General features: G+C 43.6%; 1 protein-coding gene across 4 annotated transcripts in view; it reads left to right on the top strand.

Annotated features, from left to right (window-relative positions):
• The first annotated feature begins 4,152 nt into the window (after positions 1-4,152).
• Positions 4,153-26,032, top strand: part of WDR44 (WD repeat domain 44) — a 1,281,409-nt gene continuing 1,259,529 nt past the window's right edge. For 2 of the 4 annotated variants that reach the window (XM_069612854.1, XM_069612852.1), the window contains exon 1: positions 4,308-4,531. In XM_069612854.1, coding sequence (XP_069468955.1) covers positions 4,458-4,531 — 74 coding nt within the window. In that variant the 5' untranslated portion in view covers positions 4,308-4,457. Of the gene's footprint in view, positions 4,532-26,032 lie in introns of all 4 variants that reach the window. The other 2 variants (XM_069612853.1, XM_069612855.1) reach the window with 2 other exon arrangements.

Here is a 26,032-nt window from a genome sequence, read left to right as displayed (position 1 = left end):
AGGTACTTTGGGGTGGTAGAACATTTTAAAAGAAAGTACAAGGTTAGTGAACATTATTGGACTGGACTGTAAAAGACAAGATAAGTTACTCCCTAACTTTTCCATTACAGGTTGCCCAGGTGGGGGGAATCGTCACACAGAATTGTATATATAGTCTAAAGAAAGCATTCTGCCACTGTTCACAACTAACCTGCCTTTCTTACCTATTCTATGCTGAGACACCTCACTTAAGAATGTACATGTCAATTTAAAACTGTCTGCAGTTAGTGCATCTATTACAGAATTTAAGTATTGTGTGGTACCAGATAGAATGTATGTAGTTGCCATTCTTTTAATAAGTATTTCCAAGTACAGTGTTATTATTTAAATATTTATATATATATATTACTGAATCTTATTTTATATAAATAAGCTGTGTTATCACCTAACATAGTGTGTGTACATTCCTTTGTGGGGGCTTTGGGGATTCACTGTACTTAAGAACCAGCCTGCATCACCTTCTGAAAGCTTAAGCCTGGCTGCTCATCCATTGCTACCAAATTGAGAGCCCTGGCTAGGGTGTTCTGTGTCTTTACCCTACCACATAGAGGGCAGAAGTATGATATTGCCAGGTGGTTCTTTGTTGTTCTGGATTCAGCTGTGAGGACCTTTCTATGGGGTGGGTGGAAGAGAAGCAGGATTGCATTTGGCAGTTTGCAGAGAGACTTCGACAGGGGAGAAATAATAATACTTCATTTTGAATTATACTATCTTGCGGGCCTGCTGCAGTTCATGGTGGGTTGGTTGGCGGAAGAGGCAATGTTGACTCAATGCTTCTGCAGCCGTGCCTACAGCGGTGCTTCTTGAAGGAGATCCTATGGATCACGGACACCTGCCTCTCACCTGAGCCTGGCTTCCTAGGTTGGGCAGGACACTTTGGCAAAGGTTTTGGAGAAGGTTGGGCACCCCGGACCCTCTTTCCCCTAAAATTCTGTTGGTGGCGCTTAGCTGAGGGAGGTCATACGGCCTCTCAGTTGTACAAATTACTCCGGAATAGGCATGGGGAGACGACACTGGAAGCACGTGCACAGTGGGAGGTGGACCTGGGTAGATTACTTACTGATGCTGAATGGGCTCGCACGCTGGGGTATATCAAGACTGTTTCCAGGAACTCCAGATTTAATCTTATCCAACTGTATATTACGCAGAGGCTCTATATGAGCCCACAAAGGGGTCCAAATTTGAGGGAGGCGGGGGGTGCCCGAGATGGGAATAAGTAGTCGTTGATTTTTTCCACATGTTTTGGTCCTGCCTGGTCATTGGTAGATTCTGGCTGGGGGTGACGGATTAGGTGGCTGGAGTGGGAATTCAATGCACGATTGGTTGTCAGAGGCCTTTTTATTAGGCCTATATCCATAGGGGTGGCAGAAAACTGTACACATTACAAATATGAAAGATATTATCTTTGTATTGCCTAAGAGGTGGTGGCCATGGCTTGAAAACTTGCTGGGGGCCCAGAATAGAGGCAGGTTGGGCGGACCTGGAGAGGTGGGCCTTGGCTGAGTCAGCTGTTTGGCATAGAGCATGGTACAGCAAGAGGAGTGAAGGGAGTACAGATGTTTAGGCCTGTGACGCTTTGGTGCAAGTAATGTTTCCACCGTCAGATGTACGCCCTTCATGAGTGCACCCTTTCTGTGGACATTACCATCAGAGTGGGAGGCTAGAGGGGATAGGGGTGGCACGGGAGGGTGAGGATTGGGTTTCGCAGGGGGACTTAATATAGCCCGGCTCACGGTTAAGAGCATAGTCATGCACAACCTTTATCATGGACCATCCGCTGTCTGGGACCATGTACAATGGTAGATAATGGCCCGTAGAGACACTTGACGAAGGCTAAGAGGCCTTGGAGTGGGACTGAGTGGGGCGTGACCAGAGAGGTGGGGTGGGGGTACGTCTGGTCAAGTCCCTGTGAATAGGACAATTTGTCAAAGCGGTCACCATTGGAAGTCGTTGGACTAAGCAGATCGCATTCCGCCATGGGCTTTGACTTGGAGGCATTTAATGAGTAAAAACAAAGAGGTGACGGCTGGAAGGTTTAGACTGAATCTTAACCACTGGCATTGCTCTGGGCAACCCTCCAGACCATTGTTCTTCGCCTGCCAAGCCATTACAGAAGGGGAAAGACCATATGTGAATCAGGTTTGGCCCCACCCCAAAAGGGGCAGTCCAGCCCGAACTGCTATGTCACATCCCTTCTGCACGAGACCACAAGCACCCCCAAACATGTTTCAGACTTGTTGGGCCTCATCAGTGAGGAGTAGCTTGGGTCTCTAGGCCAGCAGGCACAGGACCCAGGACATACCCGACCCACTTGTGGGGCAAAGCAAAAACAAAGAGGGGATGGCTGGAAAGTGTACAATGAATCTTAAACTGCTCTGGGCAACCCTCCAGGTCTTTTTTATTTTTTATTTAATGAGTCCTTGACGTTGGCGCATTCATGATCCAGAGATGGGCCAAAGTGCTGATTGAACTTGCGGGTGGCACATGGGCTGATGGGGTGGGAGATATGGGTAACTTGGGTGGGTCAAAACTTGGGCGTGAAGTTATGGTAAGACTTTTGAGGTATGCTGTGTTCTTTGTTTTCGAAATGTCAATTTAAACTTTTTTTTTTAACTACGTGACTGGACAGTGAGACAGGGTCAATTCAGTTAAATGGGACCGAGGAGACTTGCCAGGGCCTCGGCACGAGAGCAATTTGTTGACCTTGCCAGGTCTGAGCCGCGGCCCACTTAAAGACTAGATTGGTGAGAATCAGCACTTCTTTTTTCCATTTAAAGCACTGATGAAGACTATGAAATCAACCTACCACAGGTGAATTGTAAGTTGTGTCCTAACTTCACACGAGACTCCCACTCTTGTCAGAAAATGCAACGCACGCATCGGAAGGAGGTGGCAGATGGGAGGTAAAAAAGCATGGAATGAGGAGTGATCCTAACACAGCTCCAAGCAGAGAGCTTCTCCTACCTACACTGCACTGAGATATTTCATGAACCTTACAATCCATGATAATAATGATGTAAGAGTAAATAAGTAAAGCTGATACTGAGATACTCGACTTGAATGTTTATTGCGGTAATCGTCACACCACAGTATTACCATTCATGGATCGAAATTGAAATTTGATGAGTAGGATCTAAAAGCAACTCCTGGGTATTGGGCATCACACTGTAGGCAGTAGCGATCTCTGGAGTGCCAGGAGCTGGTGCACAGTGCGCTGCAAATCTAACTTGCGCTTGAGATGCAAAAACTAAATTGTTGTCCATTATGCATGTTCCATTCTGCTTTAAATGTCTCTTGGATGTGCCTTTTTGCCTTTATTCATATAACCAAACATACTAAGTTAATGTCGCACAGGTATGTTTTTATGGTGCCAGTTGGCATGGGGAGTCAGAATTAGCTTCTCGTAACTTTATCCATATAACCAAACATACTAAGTAATTGTCATACATGTATGTTTTTATGGTGCCAGTTGGCATGGGGAGTCAGAAGTAGCTTCTGGTAATTGTTGGTTTCAAGATAAACAGGCACTCCTAGGGAAGAAGCAAACCCTGCCCGTGCAGGTCCAGTACACCACTACCTTACATCCCGAGTTACATGTTGGGAGGCACGAGTTACACCTCAACACCTTGCGCAACAAGATAAACAAACACAGGAGTTACACGCTGAAAAGAGAGGACTGTGTCGCTACAAGTGTGGCTTAGTTATAAATACTGCATAAAATATTAAGAGAGCATCGAAACATATATACAAAATAAGGGGAACTGTGGACTCATTAAAAAAGCACAAGAGATAGACAAAGGAAAGAGGGGAAGAATATAAGGATAGTGAATAAAGGAAATAAAGCAAATAAAAAACCAATACTAAAGAAAGAATAAAAAACGAAAAGGTCTATACACGGGCACGAAGCAGGAAGAAAGAAATGGATGGAGGTCACGAGGGTGAGGAGTTTTCAGTTGGTAAATCTGAAAGGAGGCCACCCTGAGATACTGAAGGTACGGGAAGGCGCCAGCATGAGAGAGCGGCCCTGGCGGCGCTCCTCCTCCCAGAGCTCCGTCCTTCCCCTGCTCCTCCCCGCGCGGTGCCGCCTCCTCCCGGTGTCCAGCACCTCTCGCGAGCTTTCCGCTGCTGCTGCTGTCGGACAGGAGTTCCTGCTGGTGCTGAAGCAGAGGCTGCAGCCCTTCCCTGGTGCCGCTGCTTGGCCATGGCCCGTCCCCGCAGGTGCTGAGCTCTGGCCCGCCGCCACTGGCAGCACATAGCCTGGGCCCGTGTGTTGCTTGACCCTGTCTGTGACAGCTCCTTCCGGAGCACCGGGCCTCCGCCCCGACAGAGGCGGCTCATAGCCGCGGTGCTCACATTGGAGCTGCCTCGGCTGCTGCTGCAGAGTGTCCGGGCCACGGGGAGCCCCCGAACAGCCGCCCATGGCGTCTGACAGCGACACCGAGGAGTTTTATGATGCCCCTGAAGATGTGCACCTGGGCACCTCCCCTGCCGCGTGAGTATACCAGAGAGGCAAAGGGGAGGGGCACCGGGACTCCAGGGGAACAGTGTAAGAATGGGGCACACCCCTTGCTAGCAGGCAGCACCTCCTAAAGAAAGCCAGGCAAGAGAGAACACCCATAAGGAGAAGGAAATGGAGACAGAGCACACATATGGTGGAACTGACCAGGTAGAAAGCTCATAGGCAGGGCTGTAGACAACTCCCGGGGAGCAGGCAAGCGAGGACACACATGGGGAGCAGCCAGCAACCAAATGGGACCTGCTTCCCCTTTTCGGATGGTAGAACACTACTTTCTAGTGGTAAGTAAGGGAGGACACGTCACATGTATTGGCGTGCGAGATAGGTAACTGGGGATATGTCTGCTCCTACCGTCCATGGGGGTTGTAGAGAAAATGCCACCCTGACTGACAGATACATTCCGACCTCCTGCCTCAGGGCAGGGAGTGTGTATGTTTCTGGACACTAGTAACTGCCAGTCCCGTTCTGCCAGTGTTTAGCTAAGGTTGTGACTTAAGCATTGTGTGTGAGTAAACGGTGGATTCTATCCACACTCATAGTTCAACGCACGTTAAACACAGCCGATCAATACATAAAAGTACACAATTAGCCATGATTAGCACAACACGAACTTGGCACACAGTGGCGCTTAGGCATCCAGTGGTGCATCCCATGTCCCTGAAGGTTAGACAGTCTAAATCCTGTTCTTGGCGCATAACCTCTTAACATCAATAACCATCATATTCATGAATGCAATTGGTAATAGTTGTATTGGTAATCTTTGATGGAATGATAACATTACTTAGGTTTACTTGCACCATTGTAGACCTGGTGCACGGGCTGTCTGAACACAGGGAATTCATGTTGTGGGCGGGTTCAACAGGTTCCAGTCTTAACAGATCTGGGTGATGCACGTTCTTGTTTATCCAAGATCCTTGCTTTTATTAAGATGCAAAATAATATTTGAAACTGCAAATGTTATCTGGCATTTGTATAACAAGTTTTACTATTGGTATGAATCCAAAGCGTTGTGGGTTCAACTCCCTTGGGGACCGCATTCCTTGTCAATGGAGAGAGTAATATAGTAAAACGTGCTTGGGTGCGCTCTGTATGTGTGCAGCTCTGTATTGTGCAGCCAGTGTGGAATAAGTGGTGTGTAGCTGCATACTGGTGCTAAATGTGATGCAGTGGTTGTGTGAGGTCAGTAGAATGTGTGCAGCAAGACCAATGGACTTGGGTATCTGCATTCTTGCAGCGCAATCGCTAAAAAATGACTGTGACCGCACACAGAAACTATGGTATCTGAATCTGTTTGTCTAAAGAAATGAGGATTCTCTTGATTTGCATTCCTGTTGTCTTGTATGCTTTTTCATCCGCCCTTTTGAAAACGCAAATTGATGGCACATAACTATAAGACACTTCTTGGTTCAAATTGCATCCACGATTGAAGCAGTTTGCATGAAGTGGCCGGACTGAAAGCAAAAAACGGTTCAGAGGATTGTGATACTGCTGCAGCAAATCATGACTGCCACCTGCCCATCAATAGGTCACCACAGGCAAGGAGCTTACATACTTTAATTCTTATGTTAGTTGCTACTGTACCTTTATAGTGCAGACGACTGGGTCTCTGGGACTGACACAACCCTGTGGCTATTGTAGAGTCAAACTACCATATCTTTATGCCAAAAGGTTGTTTTAGAAGGAACATGTTCACCCTTTTTAATTATTTATTCTCATCTGTCATTCCTCCCTGTCGAATTAAGTTGCCGTGTGTTTACCTCGTTTTTTTTCTTCATTTTTTAAAAATTATTTAGACAATCGGATCAACAAGTCCCTTCGAACATATTTGTTCTGCTTGGTGTAATCAGCAGGTTGGGATAAAGCCTGGGAGTGTTTTTGAAAGCCTATTAACTGCTGTCAGACGGTAGATGCTCATTCTTTATTTAGAAGGAGACAACAAACTAAACTCGGTTTGAAGCGTAGGCAGATTTAAGACGTGCACTTGTTTTGGCATTTTTCCTTTATGCTAAGTATGGGCGCTGTATGTCGTATTCTTGCTTAAATCATTTCCTTTTTGCAAATAATGTACTTCTGCAAAGGGTCTTTTAGAAAAACATTCCGGAATCAATGCTGCATCCAGGTTTAGTTGCTGCAAAAGGTCGTCGTAATTTCTCGTTTCGTGGGATCAGGATCAATAGCAAAATAAACTCAATGCGTGCTTTATACACGAACATTTTCAACTCGACTAGTAGTGAGGGTCGCGTGGAGTTATAGCGGATACTGGTTATTTTATGGTTTACACTCCGTCTTCGCTAGGGCACTTCCTACCCAATTTGGTGCACAGTACACAACTCTGGAACGCGCCCCCTGACTGCACGTTTCTTCCAAACTCCACCTTCGTGTCACGTGACTCAATCACTTCTCACTTTCAATGCTATGCTTATTTTATTAAATTGTTGTTCAAGTTCTTTACAGTGGTGAACAGACACGCCAACGTACACAGACATATTGTGAACAGGGATTGTTTTTCATTCTTGTACACAGCTGACTGCAATTGGTTACTTATTTGTTCAAGACACTGGACCATTGTCTTATGTATTGTGGGCACCGGCATCATGAACACGTGTATCACAGGGCACCGCTTCTTTCGTTTGTTTTCCGCAAAAGCATAGTGGAATGTGCCTCGCATTGATCATTCCGATATATAGTGTGGGCACAGGAGTCATGAACACGCATTCTAAAATCCTTTGTGTACTGTTTGTGACCTGGCATCTATTGAACAATTTCATACTTTCCTCTACCGAACCAATTGTAAATTGTATTACTTTTTATCCAGTTATCCTGAAATGTATGTTGTAAAATGCTTTATTCCAATCTATTACTTTAAAACATTTTGTCAGCCTTGCTCAGGCCAAGCAAAAACACTTATGGACGGTCAACGCTGAAGGTTTCACCCTGTGTCCCCCCTGAAGGTATTCGTTTTGCATTTTGATAACTATTGCTTACTTGTGACAGCATCAGTGATTGCCAAAACGGAATGCTGCAAGGTTTTCAACTTGGGAAAGGCTACCAGTTATGTACGTATTCCCGGGCGAGCTGCCACAGGATGGATCTGTACCTGCTTGGAATGGTACTTCAGCTGTGCCTGCTATGATCCTGGATCACCCCTGCTCAAAAGTGAAAGCCAATTCATTGTTCGCAGTGATTGCCTAACACACTCTCCTGCTCCCAGAAGAACATGCAGATAATGACTTTTTCTGCAACACGTCTCGTTTATGACGTATCCCCATCTCATTTAGTTGTTGGTACCATACTTTTTAAGCTTCCAGTGCCTTTTTGTTTGTGCCAGTTGTATGTCTGAAGGAATCCACTTGTTCTTTGTGACAAGCCCATTACTCTGGCCTTGCCAGGGGGGAGGGAAGCCTGCCACAAAGCAATCCAGAGACAGTATTACTCATGAAGTGGAGGGTGACAGGAGAAAGGGCTCAACATCTCTTCTCACCCCCCACCCATGGCAGAATGCTTGCTTGCAGACCCTTATCTCCAGCCCAGCCTCATATATAAGATACTCTCCAGTGTCTTTAATAATAATTTAGCATTTATATAGCGCTACAAACCCTCGGGTATCAGAGCACGCTTATTATTACCCAATCTGTGTGGTGCTCATGTATCGACCTTGGAAGTATGAAAGGCTGAGTTTGGCCCTGCCGGGATTTGATCCAGCGCTCTACTCGCTATGCTATCTATCGGACCGGCTTACTCTTTGTTACCTTTAGAGTGCCTACATCCAAAGTAAAAAACGCAGTCCCAGCAGAAAAGGAGGCACACCCATCACTGAGACAAAACAGGTCCAGGAATAAGAGGGAACTGCTGATGAGAACCATAGCGCAGCCACCTACAAAAGCAGGCAGCACCAGCAATGTGCAAGTGAGGGAGGGAAAGAAGCTGCAGACCTATTTGGTAGCGCAGAAGGTCTTGCAGAACTGCCAAAGAGTTGGCGAGCCTGCACGCGAGCTTGAAAGCCACAGGACTATATATGAACTCACCAAAAGAGTACTCAGAAAGCAAACTAACACTGGACTGCCTACACCACCATCTTTGGTACACAGTGAAGGTGCATGGACAAAGTGGGTGGGGATTAGTCCCCTTTGCAAGATTTTCCCCGTACATACATGACCCAGGTGGAGAAGACACTGCAAAGTTGGCCAGGGAATGATGGCCCTTCTCACAGGGGGAGGAGGATTTAAGCAGGGGACAGGAAGTGTGAATTTTTCAGGTGAGATCAGAGGTGGAGGACAACCAAGAGTCGAGCAAGAGGAAGAAGAGAGTGGCAGGTTGTGGAGGAGATTCATGGAGCAGGTGAGGTATTGGTTTAGGAGTAGAAGTGGTTCTGCACTGTGCGTGTTTGTGAGTAGAGAGATTAGTTTAAGGGACAAATCCGAATTGAATCATGCAGGATGAAAGGAGAGTGTTTGAGTAGATGGTGGGAGGAGGCGAATACTAGCGGAGTTGGAGGAGAAGTAACATCAAAGGGTGGAGGCAGGATAAGGAGGATTGAAACATCGAGGTGTTAGGAGGGAGGTGTGGTCAGAGTAGAGAAGGAGAGGTGAATGTACACGCGAGGATAGCTTGACTCCAACCAGTGTAAGTGTAAAACACTATCCCAGTTCCTTTTTAAAACATGAACCTTTGGCTAGAGTCAGGACAGATGGAAGTCGCCGAGGAAGTTCACATAGCCAGCAATTAGGTACCCATCCCTAGCATAAGACACTTGTTCAACACTATGTCTCAGTATTCAGTAACACTAATCAGGGGTTAAGGATGCCTGGTTTAGGGAGGAGGGTACTAACAAGACAAGTAAGAGAGGAACCACTGTAGGCCCCACAAATAAAATTAAAACCTTCAAACTGTCTCAAAGATTTTTAGTGATTTTTGTGTGTCCTGTGATATTTAGTACACAAACTGTGAATCCCACCAGAAGGGCAGTGTCTTGGTCTCTATTTTTGTAAGTGCTATTTGGTCAAACATTATACACAGTTTAAATTAAATGTACATTACATTTTTTTTCCCGCCAAAATTGAATACCTTTTTTCGTCTCTATGGGAGGGAAATTGATGCTAAAGAAAAGGATGCAAAGAAAAGCTTCAGTTTAAAAACAAACCTGTGAGCTGTGCGTGCAGCGTCTGAAAAATGACACGTGAGGAAAATGTGCGATATTTGCAGGCCATCTACAATCAGAATATATGTCCTAAGTACATGACCAGGCCCGAGATAAATTCTCCCAGTTGAAAGTAGCCAGCAACTTTTATTAAAATTGAAAAGCACAACAGTTTATAGGAAAATGAAACACTGAATTGGACCTTGCATGGTGTATGTTTTTCTTTACAGGTCTGGGAATCCGCTCTGTAGAAAGAAACGCAGAGATATCACAAATAAATTGTGACAAGAGTTTGGATGCAAGAGAAAGTTATAATACCATGTTTTGTGGAAATGTGACTGCAAATGAATTTCAATGGCTGCATTGGTGAATAAAGCCATTGTGCAAACATCCCCAGCAAGATACAAGGGGGGTGACCCGCTTTCCCTTGATAAGTGTGAACACTAGCATTTTGAAGCTCGCCTTAAAATATCTGCCTGCAGTTCGTTTTCAAGATACAAGTCTGGGCAATAAAAACAAATGCTTCCACTATACAGCTTCTAGCTGCCACAGGGCCTTGACAAATTTATCAAGTTAAACATTATAACGGGCGCTCTAAACAAAGAACAATGGAAAAATAGGAAGGCCTAAAATGCAAGGAAAAGCAGCACATGCTCCTAAAACCCCAATAAAAGCAATGAAACAAAAGTAAAATCCGCCAATGTAAACGACACAGAAATTAGAGGATAAAAGACAATAGCAGGACTAAAAGCACTAAATATAAAAACGGGTCAAAGCTAAAAATAGCAAATGTATAGACGCAGAGCAAGTAAACAGATTTAAAACTGAAGCTTAAGTACGTTTTGAGCATTTTCTTAAAATGATCCAGAGAGACCTCTGAGTGTAAATAGACGGGCAGTCCATTCCAGAGGTCAGGGGGCCAGAAAACAGACAAAGCGTTTGCCTGCTCTTTCCCATTTAACCCGTGACACAAATAACATATTGCTGACACTTGATCGAAGCACACAAGCATTTTGTTTAAAGTGCAATCTCTGCCTAAAATAAGATGGACTGCTGCCAAACAGACAAGTGATAGTAGGCAGTCTGAGCTTGGTCCGTTCCCTAACCGGCAACCATTGCAATGATCTTCTGGCCTCAGTGACCTGTTCTCTGCGCTTTAAGGGAGCTAACAATTTTATGTAATTGTTCTGGATTACTTGGATCTCCGTAAAATTGCTCTGAGGTACCAACCAGAAAACTCCTGCAGTGATCTGCGCTGTCTGAGTGGCACCATTATTCTGTGAAATGAAGGGTCGAATCTGGCCCAACAATCTCAAATGATAGTCCGAAGAGTATGTTACAAAATTGACTTGATCTTTCATAGACTAATTTGAATCCAGATAAACCCCAAGGGTTTTAACCTCGGGATGCACTTTGATTGGGCAGCCTGCTATGCAGAACCTCATGTAAAACTTACAATGTTTGTCCAATCTTTGTTGTGTCCCAACTAAGAGTAGGCCTGTTTTAGTCTCTTTGAGGGCCAAACCATTATGTGCTCTCCATCGCTGAATGAGATCAAAAATAAAATTTAATGTAGCAGAATCTTTAACACAATGACAGCTTTAACAAGATTTGTGTGTCATCAACATAATTTGTTTAGGGGACATCTTCAAATTATTAAAAAGTGTGGGGGTGTAGTATGCTTGATGATGGCAGACTGCGTGGAATGGATGTGTTTGAGTGGATGCTAGAATGAGAATACAGCGGTGTCGGAGAGAGTGACTGTTGGAGACCGTCTGCGTGAGAGGAGGACGCTCTGCTGGGGGGCTGTAATACAGAGACATAAATAAACCAGTGTGTCTTACCTGATGACGGCCTACACGCGAATCCAGGGGAGAGGCAAGAACCCTGAGGTACGCCACACCGAAGTTCAACTGGACCAGCAGTCGCCACTAAAAATTCTTGCCTCTCTATCCGATAAAGATAAAATCAAATCTGCTGCTCATCTGTATAAAAATGCTTCAGATTGAACTCTGTTGAATAAAATGTTAAAATCCACCAAATGAAAAGCTGCTGAAAGTTCTAACAATACTGTACTGTGAAAGGCTCGAAAGCCAGACTTCCTTAGGCCTAATAAGATGTACCGCTCCAAATGATCATGAATTTGCAAACGTGGTCTAACATTTTAAAAAGAAAAGTTACATTTGTAATGGGATGATAATTCATCACAACATCTGGGTCCAGAGAAGGGTTTTATTTTGATTTTCTTTTCATTTTTTTTTGTTTTTCTTTGTGGTGTGTGTTTTTTAGTTTTAAATTGTTTTAAACATTTTTTAAGCAAAGGGTGGATCCATACTTGCTTAACAGAACTTGGAGCCTTGAATGAAGAATTAAAAAATGCAGAGCTTGCTAACGCAAAGCTTGAGGCACACGTTTTAATAAATTTGGAGGGACAAGGATCCCCTGGGCAACTGGTGGGTTTAAGATTCTGCAGTCATTTTAAAACATCAGATTCAGTCACTTTTCTAAATTCAAAAAGAGATACAGAGTAAGTGGAACAAATATTTACAGGTGCCATAACATTTACCCTCTTAGCAGCAACAGTCTTCAAGTTAGCTACCTTGTCAGACAGAGCCTGCTGGATCTTAAAACACCAGTCTTTATCCTTAACCACATGATCCCATGGGGTAAAAATGGGCTTTTCTAGCTCTTTCAAGATTTTGAGCAACTCTTTAGTATTCAAGGCGGTGTTACCAATACGGCCATCAAAATATTCGGTGTTTGTCTGCATTATGGCTTTCCTGTACTGGGCAGAGGTATAACTATCTTTATCCAATGCAAGAAGTGATTTCTGCCAGGATATAGGCTTTGTTCATTTTGGATCTAAGAATTCGTAAGTCCTTTGTATACCACGACTGGCCATTCACAATTTTAGATGAATTTACAAGTCCTGGCCGGGGCTTTACCTTCTAGGGCTGATGTTAAACACTGGAAGTAACAGGTTGCAAATACATCATGCATAGCAAAGAATGGCAACTTATTCAGTGGTTCAATAAGGCCCAACCGTTGCACATGTAATTTTATGCAAACTGCATTTAACAACTGAGATGATAGAGGGATAGACTTGTGGTTGAAGCGCAAAATATATAAGAAAGTGGTCTGACCAAGGACAAGCCAGGACGTCGAGCTGCCCAACCAAAATAACAGTGGTGCAAAGCCAGTCAAGTATATGCCCATCTTATGCGTAGCTGCTGAAACCCCTTGCACCAGGCCTAGGCTCTTCATTAATTCATTAATAGCTAAACCTAGGTGGTCTTGTTGATTATTAAACCAGGGATTGAAGTCTCAGGGAATGATTTAGAAGATGGTTTCAACAAAGAATAAAGCATGGAAGAGAATTGTTCTTCAAAAAGGGGCAGATTACGAGGGGGTCTATACAGTAAAATAAAACTGTATGTGGTGCAGGGGTTGATCTGCTGTTTAACCATCAGTGCTTCCACCCCCTCCATCTCTTTCATGTCTACTTGATGGATGTTCCACGTAGCACGGAAATACATGGCCATCCCACCCCCAGTACCACTTGGCCTGTTTTTACATAAAATGTGATATCCCGCTGGGACAGCCAGAGTTGGGTCTGGGCCAGATGCGTCAGTTATCCATGTTTCAGTTAATAAAATAGCCACATTTTTATCTATAATGAGATAGTACACTTCCACCTCGTGTCTGGGCAGGGAGCAAGTGTTAAGGTAAACACAAAGTTTCTGCATTACAACATTTGGGTGAGAGGTAGTCTGCAGACAATAATTCGTAAAATCCTGATTGAATATATTGGATGACAGACAGGAATCGGAGTTTATAAAGGGCCCAGCTGTGCTGGGTAACTGTTCCTTGCTCGTGATCAAATTCACCCCAACCCCATCTTCCAGGCGGGAAGGAAATATCAAACCTTTGGAGACTGGATGTCTGACATAAGGAATAGGTTGAGACTGCAACCATTCATGGGGGCGGGACTAAAGTTGTAAATGGCACTGCCAGCTTCTTCAGAGGACATTGCACTATGGCAACCAGCATTCTCAGCAATACATGACTCCATCTCGGAGCACAAAGGAACCAACACCATTTGGCAGTACCAGTCAGGAGCTGGTATGCCACTTAGTGCATTATTTTATGTAATGGAATGAATCACATCTATGTGAAATGTATATATGGAATCATATTTTGTTTATAATGTTTGAAGGAAGTGTCATAAGAGATTACTTTTAAAAAAAATAGTGTGGGGTGAAAACCCATCGGCTGAACGTAAAATGATATTTCTTTTGATAATTTAGATGAATGTCGATATTTTTGTGCAGAAACGTTGCACGTCATCTATCCTAGTGTCCATGTTGGCTAGGCTGTTATTCTGAGATGGGGAAATTACATTTTGGATAATAGTATCAGAATAGAAAACCAAAAGATCTGTCATATGCATATCTGGGAGTGGGATTAATCTATAAAAAGTCCAAACACATACATTCTTGACACTGCCTTGCTCACTCACTGACTGGGATGGATTGACAGAAGGAGATGAAGGAGAATTGGCAACAACAGAAGAGAATGGAATGGAATGGATTGCTTTCCTTTCCTTTTGGACCCATTTTTGGATTACTAGCAGTACACTGTAAGAGAATCCTATATGGAGTTAAAGCCCCAGGCCTCCTTCAGTTAAACGGACTGCAGACAGGCCCAATACAGAAAGGGGGAAACCAGACTGTGGGGGAAGCTGACCCAATCTTGCTGACTGACTGCTCAGCTCCTAGAGGGGAGAATTGAACTAGTCCTTAAGATGGTGTGCACCTGTCTGTCAGACAGCCAAAAAGTAACTTGTATGTAAGTATAAAGCCAAGGGGGAGTTACATTGAAGGGACCTAGACTCTAAATGGGAATACATTAAATCCAGGCCCCTTTATTTTTGTTACAGTACTGCAGGGTGGGAGTGTATATAAAATGACTGTACATCCTGGGAAATTGGTAAATAGTTCAGAAGTGTGCGGTTCTGGAATTATATTGGGAGCAAAAACGATATCCGTGGTGTACAAACCTTATTATTATCATTAGTGTATTTATGGAGTGCGGACCGAGCTTTGGTAAGCAATGGAGTGCTTTATTACATACTGTGATGAGTCAAGGATGTTTGTCCCTTCTCCTCGCTAGAGGACAATGACTCCCTTTCCGATGAGGAACTCTCCATGCCCAATACTCTATCTGCCCATATGGGTCTGCCTGCTGTAAAGACTAATCTGTCCTCTGTATGTTGGACTTCTGACAATCCTGAAACAAAACTGCAATACAAAGAAAAGAAATGTCTCTTTAAATAGTTACGTGCATATTTCGTGAGAGAGCAGGGTATGCAGGGGAAGCCCACTGATGTACTGTACAGGACCTGCAATTTAAGGATAAGTGATAAACCCTAGATAGAGATGCTGGAAATCCAACAAGTATAGCAACATGGGAACCGTTGCTGGTACAGGAACCTACAACCTGTACAAGGTGGTGGCGTGACTACATCGACATGGTGGTGGGCGAGAGGCCCAGCCAACAACGCTGAAACTCCACGTGCTAGGAGCATTGTCTGCTTCTTACCAGCTTGTATGTGGATGGCCTCTGAGAACCCAAGACCAAAGTGTGTGCCAGAACAAGTGCGATTTCCATTGCAGGCACAGTGAAGAGTCACTGAGCAACCAAGTACCAGAGAGTGTGTTGTGCCCCAGGCAGGCCTGCTACAATGAAGCGCGAGACTGAGCCGTGAAAGGGAGATGCTGAGAATCCAAAGGTGTGCCGAGCCCTGCAACATTCTCCTACAAGGAAAAAAGTACCGGGGAGAGGCGGGAGGCCATCAAAGCAAAGTAGTGGGAGGGGAAATGACTCTCGGAATCATAACTTGGAATGTCAAACCGTAAATTAACATTGGAGAAGTGACGAAGCCATACAGAGTGTAGCAAACAACGAAGTTGGAAAATAGATAAAGTGGAAAGAAATACCCTGGGAAGAAGGGGAACATCTCCAGAGAAGGAGACTTGAAGAATTAAGTCTGTCATGGGAACAGGGCCTTAAAAGAGACAGTATAGTGTCAAGAAACCCTGAGAGAGGAATTTGTGATTTGAACAAGGCCAAACTGAATAGTGGAAAGATTTAACCACAAGGATATAAGCAATATCTAAGTGAAAGCAAGAGAGCCAAGAGATATCCCAAGTAACACTATCGTGAAGATGGTAAGGAGGATAGTCAATACCTTGTAAGCATATGGGAAGAGCTACACAAACTCATGAAGCAAATATTAGAGACTAGCAGACCAAATAACTTGTAAAATCTATATTCTAAAAACAGACATTTTAACATTAACCAAACAAAGGGATGAGGCGCTGATAGAAAGAGGAAGCCTCTTCAAAGAACAACCAGGAGAAGAGAGGCATTCCTTTGGCCTATATTTGAGATTCTTATTAGTGGTAGGGTCAGGTAGAGTTAGGTTTGGGACTGCAGACTATTTCTGACAGTAGACGAGCACCTTTTATTGAATTTAGATGGGTAGGGTTACCTCTCTATTAGTAGGGAGAAATATGCTTTTGCCATTTAATTTATTTAAAGACGGAGGTGAAAAATAATGTAACTGTAGTAATTCCCTGGTTAAATCACCAAGCAGAGTTCTGGTACTGGCACTGAATCGCTCAAGGGGAATGGTGCTTAACCGCTATCCATTTTCCCACCTTGAAGTTGCCCCTTAGAAATGCCAAATGTACACTTTTAGTGAATACAATAGATCACACTGAAGGGAATCTAGCAAATATGCACGTTAAACCTATAATTTCATTTTAATAGCGTTTTGCATGCAGGAATGTCAAATAGCTCATCTTTCAATTGAGTTTTCTTGAATGCTGTTTCAAATTCTGATATGTCCATTGATTAAGGGGAGGTAGCTATTTTCAGTAAAGGAGAAGTAGAGGGACTTGGATAGGCAGGGATGTTTGGATTTAATTTGGTTTTCTATAAAATGACAATTTTATCCTAAGCCCATGAGCAAGCTAGCTATAATGCTGAGTGTTCACATAACATCTGCGCCAACTGACGTACTTTTAGTAATCAAGTTAATACAAAAAAGAACACAAAGATAGTATTCTAACGCAAGTAACCATTATTTAATGGTAAATGAAGATTACAAATACGTATGAAAACAGAGGAAAAAGAACAATATAGCCGATGCATTTCAGACATCGTTATATTCTTCATTAGGGCCTGTCTGTAAGAGAACATTAGATGGTAATCCCACAATGATGTAAAAAGCCACTCCACCCATAAACAAATGTGGCCGATATCGTGTAAAACTAACATGTGCAGCCAAACGGGAAACTAGCAAACTAAATTAAATGCCCACCTTAACAAGGGACCAGACAGGGATAAGAAAATACTAAGTGCATAATTGTACACAGATGGGTGAAAAGGAGAGATGCATACAAACGTACTGGGAGGGAAACGTAAGAGTGTAGCCATATCTGTTTGATAACAGCCTTATCTACTACTGTGTGCTACATCAACAAATCCATCTTAACAATGGACAAAGCCATAATTAACAGATATATGTATAACTATAATCAAAAAGAGCAATGGAAATAAAGAATAAGAAGTGTTAGAGAAAGGTACGTAAAAGCAGATGGAATGGAACAGCAACGTAAAGATCTTTGTTGCCATACCTGTTTGTGAACAACCACATACACTGCTATGTATAGCAATGAAGCAACCAAAATGTAAATGCAGTTCAAATAGTCTGGCAGCCATGAGCAAGTCTTCTGTACAAAGAAACTTGGCGTTGGAGCATATCATTATTTATTTTTAAATTGGTTTAGCTGAATTTAATCAACTTTTCAATCCGATAGCCTGTATCGGATCTGTGTGATGGCAAGGCATACACGTGGAATAAACAAAACTAGTCAGCCCATCATGTGGAACTCGAGCAAACTGGGAAGGGCAATGTCTATGAGGGAGAGTTTATTGGGAAAAGTGGAACGTGCAGGGAGGTCAACTCGCACTGAAATGCGGGACAAGGAGGTGGGTCCTGGCAATGCCGTACTAGTGTGATTTCAGCAGCAGAGTGGAAGAAAAATAGAACCTAAAAGTGTTGCGTGGCACAGTCAAAGGAGTTAATAAACAGAAGAGACGCAATGAACTGTGCCAGGGTGTCAAATGACAGGTAAAAGAAAAAAATTCACCCTAGAAAGTGACAAGGTAACAAGAACCCAAACCGGACTACTTCAGGGGGTGGAGAATATAAATACAATCCCGTGGGTAATGAATAAAAAGGGGAGGGGCAAGGAAACTAACCTGTCACAAAGTAAAAGCATGTACAAGAAGAAATAATTTGAAAAACAACACTCGGACAAACAACACACCACAGAGGAATCTTCAGTTGTCCACAAAAAACTAATATGCTAATACACTAACTGACCCCAAGTTGCATACTCCAACTAAAGCATACAGGAGTGAAGACACAAAACTAAATGGAAAAAGAAAGAGAAACTTAGAGCTCAGTTGTGTTCATGAACATTATAAGGCTCGGAGGGAGCAACTGCTAAACAGAAAAATGCCAATGTAGACCTTGCTTAGTAAGATAGAGGCAATAAAACAGGGAAATCATACTGATCTGATGTAAAGTACCAAAGCTTTTTAATGATCCCATTACACTCGGGAAATGAAGGTCCTCATTCATTCCTCCCGGCAAGGGAATCAAGACGATGGATCCAAAAGGCTTCTCTTTGAGTTTCTTGTGGATGTCTTCATGGGGCTGACCATGCAACACCAACGATTTGAAATTTTATTTGTGAGTTCATGTCTATTAATTCTTTTATTTTTGTACCGCGCACACATGCCCGTAGGCCTAAGGGTGCACACATAACAAAACGAGACGAAACAAACAAGCGGAGACGACTAGAGCATATGTTCTTGAAAGTGTCATGATACTGCAGAGTGCCGATTACCAGTCTGTATATTCGAGCGGTGTTCATTCCGTCTGAATCCCTGTTCGCTTTGATTTGCCCAAATTGTTAATACCACAGGGACATTTGATGTCATAGATAATACAAGGGGTATCATAGGTGGCATATCATTGCAGTTTGACATTAGCCCCAGTTCTTGGATCGTACACTATATCTCTTTTTCATGCTCTTGGTTAACCAGATTGCCACTGGGGTTACTGCCGTGTGTGAGGAACCAGAGGGCATCCTCACTTCTTTTCCCTCTGAATCCTCCTCTCATATGGCCAAAGAAAGGCCATTGCTTTTGGATCCCGACCCTGGGGATGGATATGCGAGGGAGGATGACCTGAGTGGAAGGAACTTGGGGAGAGGACGTCCTTGGGTGTGACATGGTATCCCCATTCCCATTACAGAATAATCCTTTCATTACCCAAGCGCCTGTAGGCTACTGTCAGCCTTATATTGTTAATACAGACACATATCAGTCAAGTACCAAGACGAGGAAGAATCAACACAAGTTATGCTCACTTCCTTTAATTCAGATCTCCCCAAACACCATTCCGGTACTGTGATGAAGTAGAGGGCTATGCAGTTGTACCGATGGAACAGTCAGCATTTCCAGCTAATGAGTTTCACTGTAGCCAGGCATTTGAACTTAATGACCCATATCCGTGGTCATTTTACAATTCTAATCAGTATGAAAAGCCTTGCCACACAGCAAGAAGGGAACACAGAAGTGGGCTGCAGAAGCAGGCTGGAGCGAAGCTGGCTGGAGAAGGGGAAGCGGGAGACACTGGGGCCAAGAGCTGTGCCGAACAAGAGAGAGGGATGCCGTGGCAGAGGCTAGCCACGAGTGGGTCTGAAAACCATGCAAGCCCTCATTTACGTGAGCATGCAACAGGAGCTGTGGGTTGCCAAAGCACTCCAGTTACTGCCAGAGCCAGGAGAGCGAGCAGTGCTCTCGATTGCCTCAGCAAAGGGAGAGCAGAGTCACAGGAAGCCGGAAAGCATTGTAAGGCATAGAGGGAAGCAGAAGGGAGCTACCGTGTGGAGCCAGTGAGTGAAAGCAGGGAAACGCTCCTGCAGAGGCGCTCAGAGCCTGAAACGCTCATTCCTCAATATCGAATGAGATGAAAATGATTAAAAGCACTTTTGAATGCTGAAACAAGTGCTTTAGAAAATCGAACTGAAAGTTGTTAGTAGCCCTTTTGAAGGCTTAAACAGATATTTTTGAACACTGGACGAATGGAAAAACATTATAAGCACTTTTGGAAGCGGCTCAGAACAAAAGCAAGTTATGGGTACTTGTGAGCAGAATTAAAGCAAGGTGCTGCAAGTAGCAGATACCAATGAATGAATGCTTCGTTGATGGACGAACGCATTGAACAGTTGTTGATGACCAGCAGATAAAAAGGGGTATCGGTTGCGTGACCTGTAATGGGTGGACCGTGTGGTCTGACAACTGCACCCAGACCGAGTGCCCTCCTTTATGGAAAAATCCTATGAAAGTATCCATAAAGAAACTTGAGTTTTGCAGCAGCCGCTGTGTGATTTTGAAGTCAAGAAACATACATTTGACAAGAGAGCTGGGGAGTGTCTCAAGGAATGGTATTGTTTTCGAAATACTGGAAGATTTGAACTCTTGGGGAAGGGAACCCCGATATTTTGTGAACTTGGGGAAGGGGAAACTGATTACAAGCCAAGACTTGGAAGAAGCTCAGAACTTTATTTCAAACCTTTTCTCTCTTGATACTGACATCCCTACACGTTGTATACAGTTAGTTGTGAGGGCGATTTGGACACAGACTGTTATTTCATTTGAACATTCTGCCACAGACTAGCCTTAGTTTTCTTTAGGTAGGCATGTCCCACCTTAGCATAGGGCAAGTTAGGCCTTACTCAATCCTGACATTTAAGTTAAATAAAACCTTTCAGTACCCATTTTAATCTGTTGTCTGTGGCTACTGCATTATGCCTTCACAAGTGCTCCTAATACATTGCTTATTTTTGTTAAGGTTGTTGGACTGAAATATTTCTATCATCAGGGTGGTGTCCACTCACTACATTCATTTAACTTTATCCCAGGCCTCATAACCTTTTCAACTCCTGGTGGATGTGTGCTCATGAAAAATGAAATGCACATACAGTGTCTGCTTTTAAAAAACCTCCTTTCAAGTTAATGCCGTTTTGATCATTCAAGTGGCCAGTGTTTTATCATTCTTCGTTCTAGTAACCATTGACATTGGGAGTTCATGGATGTATAGTTATATTTAATTATTTCTATGAATAAATAAACCCTGCGTGTGTCTTGTCCTAAAAGGGAAGGGAGGTTGTAGGGAATCGATAGTGTTAAATTGGGGTCCCAGCTTCATAAAATAACTTTATTAAATAAATAGAAATTGCATATGCATGATTTGGGGTGGGTGGAAAATTCCCCCGAATTAGTAGTTTTAAAACATCCTACAATGCATACCGTTACTGTCGGCGCTGTTATCATCAATATAGATTGGCTTGTATTTCAACTTGGCTTGTATTAAAATTCAATTGTAAACAAAGGCCATGCTGGAGCTCTCAGCGTGCGCATAGACGGACCGACCAGCAAAAAAGGACCAAAAAACGTACAATTCAGGAACAGGGAGTGGGTCACGCTCTGAATTTGACTTCTGTCAGTTTACTGGACAAATGATGGCCAGAGCTCCACGCTTACTATGTAGAGTCTGCAGTTTGTCCTCTTAGTCCTGCCCAAAATAGTGGGCAGGACAAGGAGGACTTTAACTGCCGCTCCTGTCTTGTAATCTTGCCGTTTTAAGCACCAACACTAAACCTTTATCTGAGGAAATTGCAGGCTTAACAGCTTGTGTCGAGAGTCACGCCAGGTCAGCCTGGTTGCAGTAGCACCTGCGACAGTGAATGTGTACAGGATACACACAGCCATGTAGGTAATATGCATTTATTAATTTAAAACAAAGAAAAGCTTAACTTTTCACTGTTGTCGCCATGCTCGGAGCTCGATGGCTGGGTGTGCTGCTGCCTTCGCCTCCCGAAGCTCGACGCCTCGGGCAGCTTCCCGCTCCGCTTGCCACAAGAAAGGCCCCCAATCCTCAAACAGTCGTGGTCTATGTTTGCCTTTTGAAAGAGCATGTGCAAAGTGGGAATGCAATAGTGTCTCAAGGCAAAGAGTAATGGTAGCTTGCTCTCTGTTTTGGAAATTGGGATTTCTTTTAGGGACTAAAATGTAGTTTTGATTCCCGATTGGTCTATCTTTTAGGCTAGTAACCTATATAGTTTAATTGCAAATGAATGTTCTTGTAATTCACATTTTTTTTTATAGCTATCGATGACCGTATAAATTAAAAGGAGTATTGCATGCTGACAACTGAGGTTACTGTCCTGCATATGAAAGGAAAAGATCAATCCTGTGCCAGTGAGCAGCTCAAGGGAAAACGCATGAACACAGTAGGTCCAAATAGCAGAGATGACTGTGTCAGACAGAAGACGCAGAGGTCAGGCACAAGCTTGTGGTAGAAGACTTTATTGTACGAGTTACTGTTCCATAAGTTTCTCAAGCCTACTAAATTGCATTAACGCAAGGAGACACCCACTTCCCACCTGACCCATACCAGCTCAGCCACCAACTGACATCCACATAGAACAGAGGTCTGCAACCTTTGGATCTTTAGATCATTTGGCATGCAACGCCATCCAAAATGTCCAATGCGTATGGGTCATGGGAGTTGTAGTCCTAAACATCGGGAGAACCACCGGTTGCAGACACCTGACATACAGCATTCACTCAGACACTATCCCAAAGTTCTTTGAACTGCACATGCCCACGTCAATCATCAATATTCTACACACACTCACTATGGCCCACAGAACAGGCAAATGGGACACAACACCCATGAATCTGCTAGCCCCACTGTAACCTGGTCCTACACATGCATCTGTTACTCACTATTTTTCTTAGGTTGTATTATTGGCCTGATTGCAGGGAGCGAAATGGGCCAGATTGGCGAGTTTCTGGACCCCCAAGTGTCTGTCGGTAGAACTATCACGGAGCGGAGAAGTGGTTGGTACAGTAACCACTGATATCATCCTGCTTGTAATTGTCACAATAAACATGGCTGGGTACGTCCAAGAAATTCCCTTTTTTGATTTTCTTTCCAGCACACATTCTCTGCTTGCATGGTGTAGACTCATGTATTTGTTTAGGGTACTCTGTGCTTGAATGAAAGCAATTGGGACCAGAGCCCTTTATGGGTAGTTTTAGAGAGCGACTGAGTTCTGTTCAATCATGAGTGTGTTCTGCTTTTCTCTTTGAGAATGGGCTGCGCAGTGTGTTGCGGTTAAAGGTTTTAAGGCTCAGATGAGCATTGCCATTTGCAGCAAAGTGTGCCTTGTCGTAAAACCCATAAAGTGCGCCTGATTTCTGCATTGCTGCCCTGAGTGGTACCCAGTGAAGAGAAGTGTGGTGGCAGTGCAAGTGATCAGAGCAAAGTTTTACCCAGTGACTGCTCTGCTGTATGGACTTTGTTTAATGCATTGTAAGGAATAGATTGCAGCCATTTCCCCCCATCCTCTCTGTTCTGTAACAATGTCGATCAGAGATCAAATCAAAGGTCAATAAACATCCTAAAGCCCTAACCAAGAAATGTGAACTGTAACCTATGTTGAGGGGGAAGCAGCGCTGAGCATTTGACTTGGGAAGGGGGGGGGGCGGGGATCTGGTGCGACATTTTATTTGATTTTTACTCCAGTTCTGCACTCCTGATTAAAGCTATTCTTTGAAAAAACTATTGTTATTTAAGACCTTGGAGACCCCTAAATGATCAAGAACGCGATTGTTGTTTCCAAGACGCTTTGTGATAACCTGTCAATTGTTAGCTGACCGCATTAAGAATAAAACAATCTTTGGGAAGACCTATTTGTAGGACTTTGAAATGACTTAATATAATTCTAATTTGGGAAGGCAGAGCGCGATTCACCAGAATCCATTTCAGTTCACGTTTCAAACTTTCAAAGCCCTATTGGGTGGGCTTTGTGGAGCAGGGGACGCTGCCTGCCACAATAAAAAGAATACAAGTGGTCATATCGCACTATTTAGGTTTCGAACCCATACGCTCAAATCTTTGTGATAACACAACTGCGTTTTTCATGAGAAAATACAAAAGCGTTATTGTTCAATTAACGTTCATTGCAAATGTGGCACTTCACATAAGTTCCAACTCCCCTTCACGTTATTTTGTATTTTTTGAATTGGCGACACCTCACTTCAACAAACGGGTTGAACTAAGTAAACCCTCAGGATCTCCCAAAGATCTGTGTCCGCCAAGGCTTTTGAAAATTCACAGCGGAATGCTATTGCAACACCTATGCATGAGGTGGATGCTAAGTTATTCCCTCTCTTCAGGGATTCGGCCAAATAGCCTTAAAGGAGCAGAGGTTTTCCGATGATGAAGAAGCTGACTGCCAACACCTCAGATCCTTCGAACCTGTGCCCAGTACTCCTTTCATCGTACACCTCTAAGCCCCTAGAGTAAGAGGGATGCATCAGTCATAGAACTTGTGAAAACAAGTGACACCCTGGACCCATTACAAACTAGTTTTTGCATTTCTATGGCACTGAGTCAATTGTTAAATCTATAGGTATAGGGCCTTGGTGATTGCCTTTAGTGTTTAACATTTACATTAGTCTGTTATTCAAACTGATACATTTTTTGTGGCAAACAATATTCTCATGCTTATGACACACAGTTCATGTCTCATCTTGATTTAAAGCGACCACTTGTAGTTCCACCTTTTTAGGGACTGTATTCTTGCTATCTATTACAGGATGCTGACAAACCATCCCTAAATCGATATATTTTAAAACGGAAATTATGGTAAGCTGGGAAACAATAATCAGGGAAACGATACTCCTTTTGCTTTTCTCTCACTAGCCACCTGAACTAGGAATTATGCCCTCCACCAACAGCTAGTGTTCAGGGTTTTTTTAACGACTTACATTTGCCCAATGAACCCTAGGCAAGCACTGTTGTCAGTAAAGGTCTTTTTACCTTCTGTGGAGGCAATCTTCCCATAACTGAGCTTCCCCAATCAAGTCTAGTCGATATATCTATGGTCTTTGACCATTCCAGCAGTGCCTGTACCAGTCTTCCAAAGTTCCAGACGAGTACTCCTCAGAGATTGGAGTACTTGAAAAGTGTGCAAACTCGACCATCTAATGCTTGTCCTGAGAGCCCTTAACTAGTTGCCACTGGAGAACCAGGTTAATTGTAAAGCCACTTGTGCATATGACCTAGTTTGGCATGAATTGGTGGCCCTCGTAATGGAGTCCAAATTTATGCATTTATCCCCACATACATTTTTAATATTTTCATCCATAACTTTGTTTGCTGTCCCTAAAACGAAGAGGAACATATTGGGTGATTGTATGTTCTGTCTGTGCTGCCCAAGAATGGAATTCTCTCCCACTAGATTTGAGACACACTGAAAGCCGAATATAGTTTTAGAAAGTTGCTGGAGACCTACCTTTTCCACAAGTAAAACTTTGAGAACACGGTTTATCACTGACGTAGATTTGGAAGCTACGTTCGTGGTATACACGCGTTGTTGTGTGAACATAACATATATATATATATATATATATATATATATATTTGTGGCAAAGCCTTAGTCCTTATACAATTCCACACTGTTTCACCAATCTGCACTACATTTTGCATAGTTACCTGTTGGGACCCTCTGGACATTACTAGCTACATGACATTTGGACACTCCACACCTTACCCCGGATTTCAGCGCCTTGACACATGAGAGGTCGCCTGAAATCGTCGAAACATCAATGTGGTCGTAGAAGGACGGGTCCCGACACAAGGAACAAAACTCAAAGTCCAGACTCTAGGATGTACGGTTTCAAAGATATTGGCACTGCCACGCCAGGTTGAGGTGACGGGTGGGGAGAGTGTACAGGAGGTCCCAGTATAAAGCAGCACACCAACTCTCTCCTCCCCCAAGCCCTTCAGATAAGGTGCGTATTAGGCATTTTTACGCATAGAAATCTTGTTAATACGGCCCTTTTAATTCTTCCTTGTGTACAGCTTACACAGGCTGTTTATGGAAGCACCCCCATAAATCATGATCTATGATATGGCATTTATAACGCGCCTATACACAATTGTTTCAAGGCGCAATGAGACAAGGGAGGGGGAACAGAGGGAAGACGGAGACAACAATGTTACTAGGCCAGGTGATATTGAGATCGCGCAAGTGCAGGGGAGGGGGGAGAGGTAAAGTTCTGGGGGAGGGACAGAGGGCGGTGTAGTACATAGGATAAACAGTAATACATAAATAAAATGC

The sequence above is a fragment of the Ambystoma mexicanum genome, chromosome 5p, assembly GCF_040938575.1.
Source record: "Ambystoma mexicanum isolate Mex_15411 chromosome 5p, UKY_AmexF1_1, whole genome shotgun sequence".
In the NCBI taxonomy this organism is placed as follows: domain Eukaryota; kingdom Metazoa; phylum Chordata; class Amphibia; order Caudata; family Ambystomatidae; genus Ambystoma; species Ambystoma mexicanum.
The sequence above is the reverse complement of the archived record's forward strand: the minus strand, read 5'-3'. Positions and strand labels throughout refer to the sequence as shown.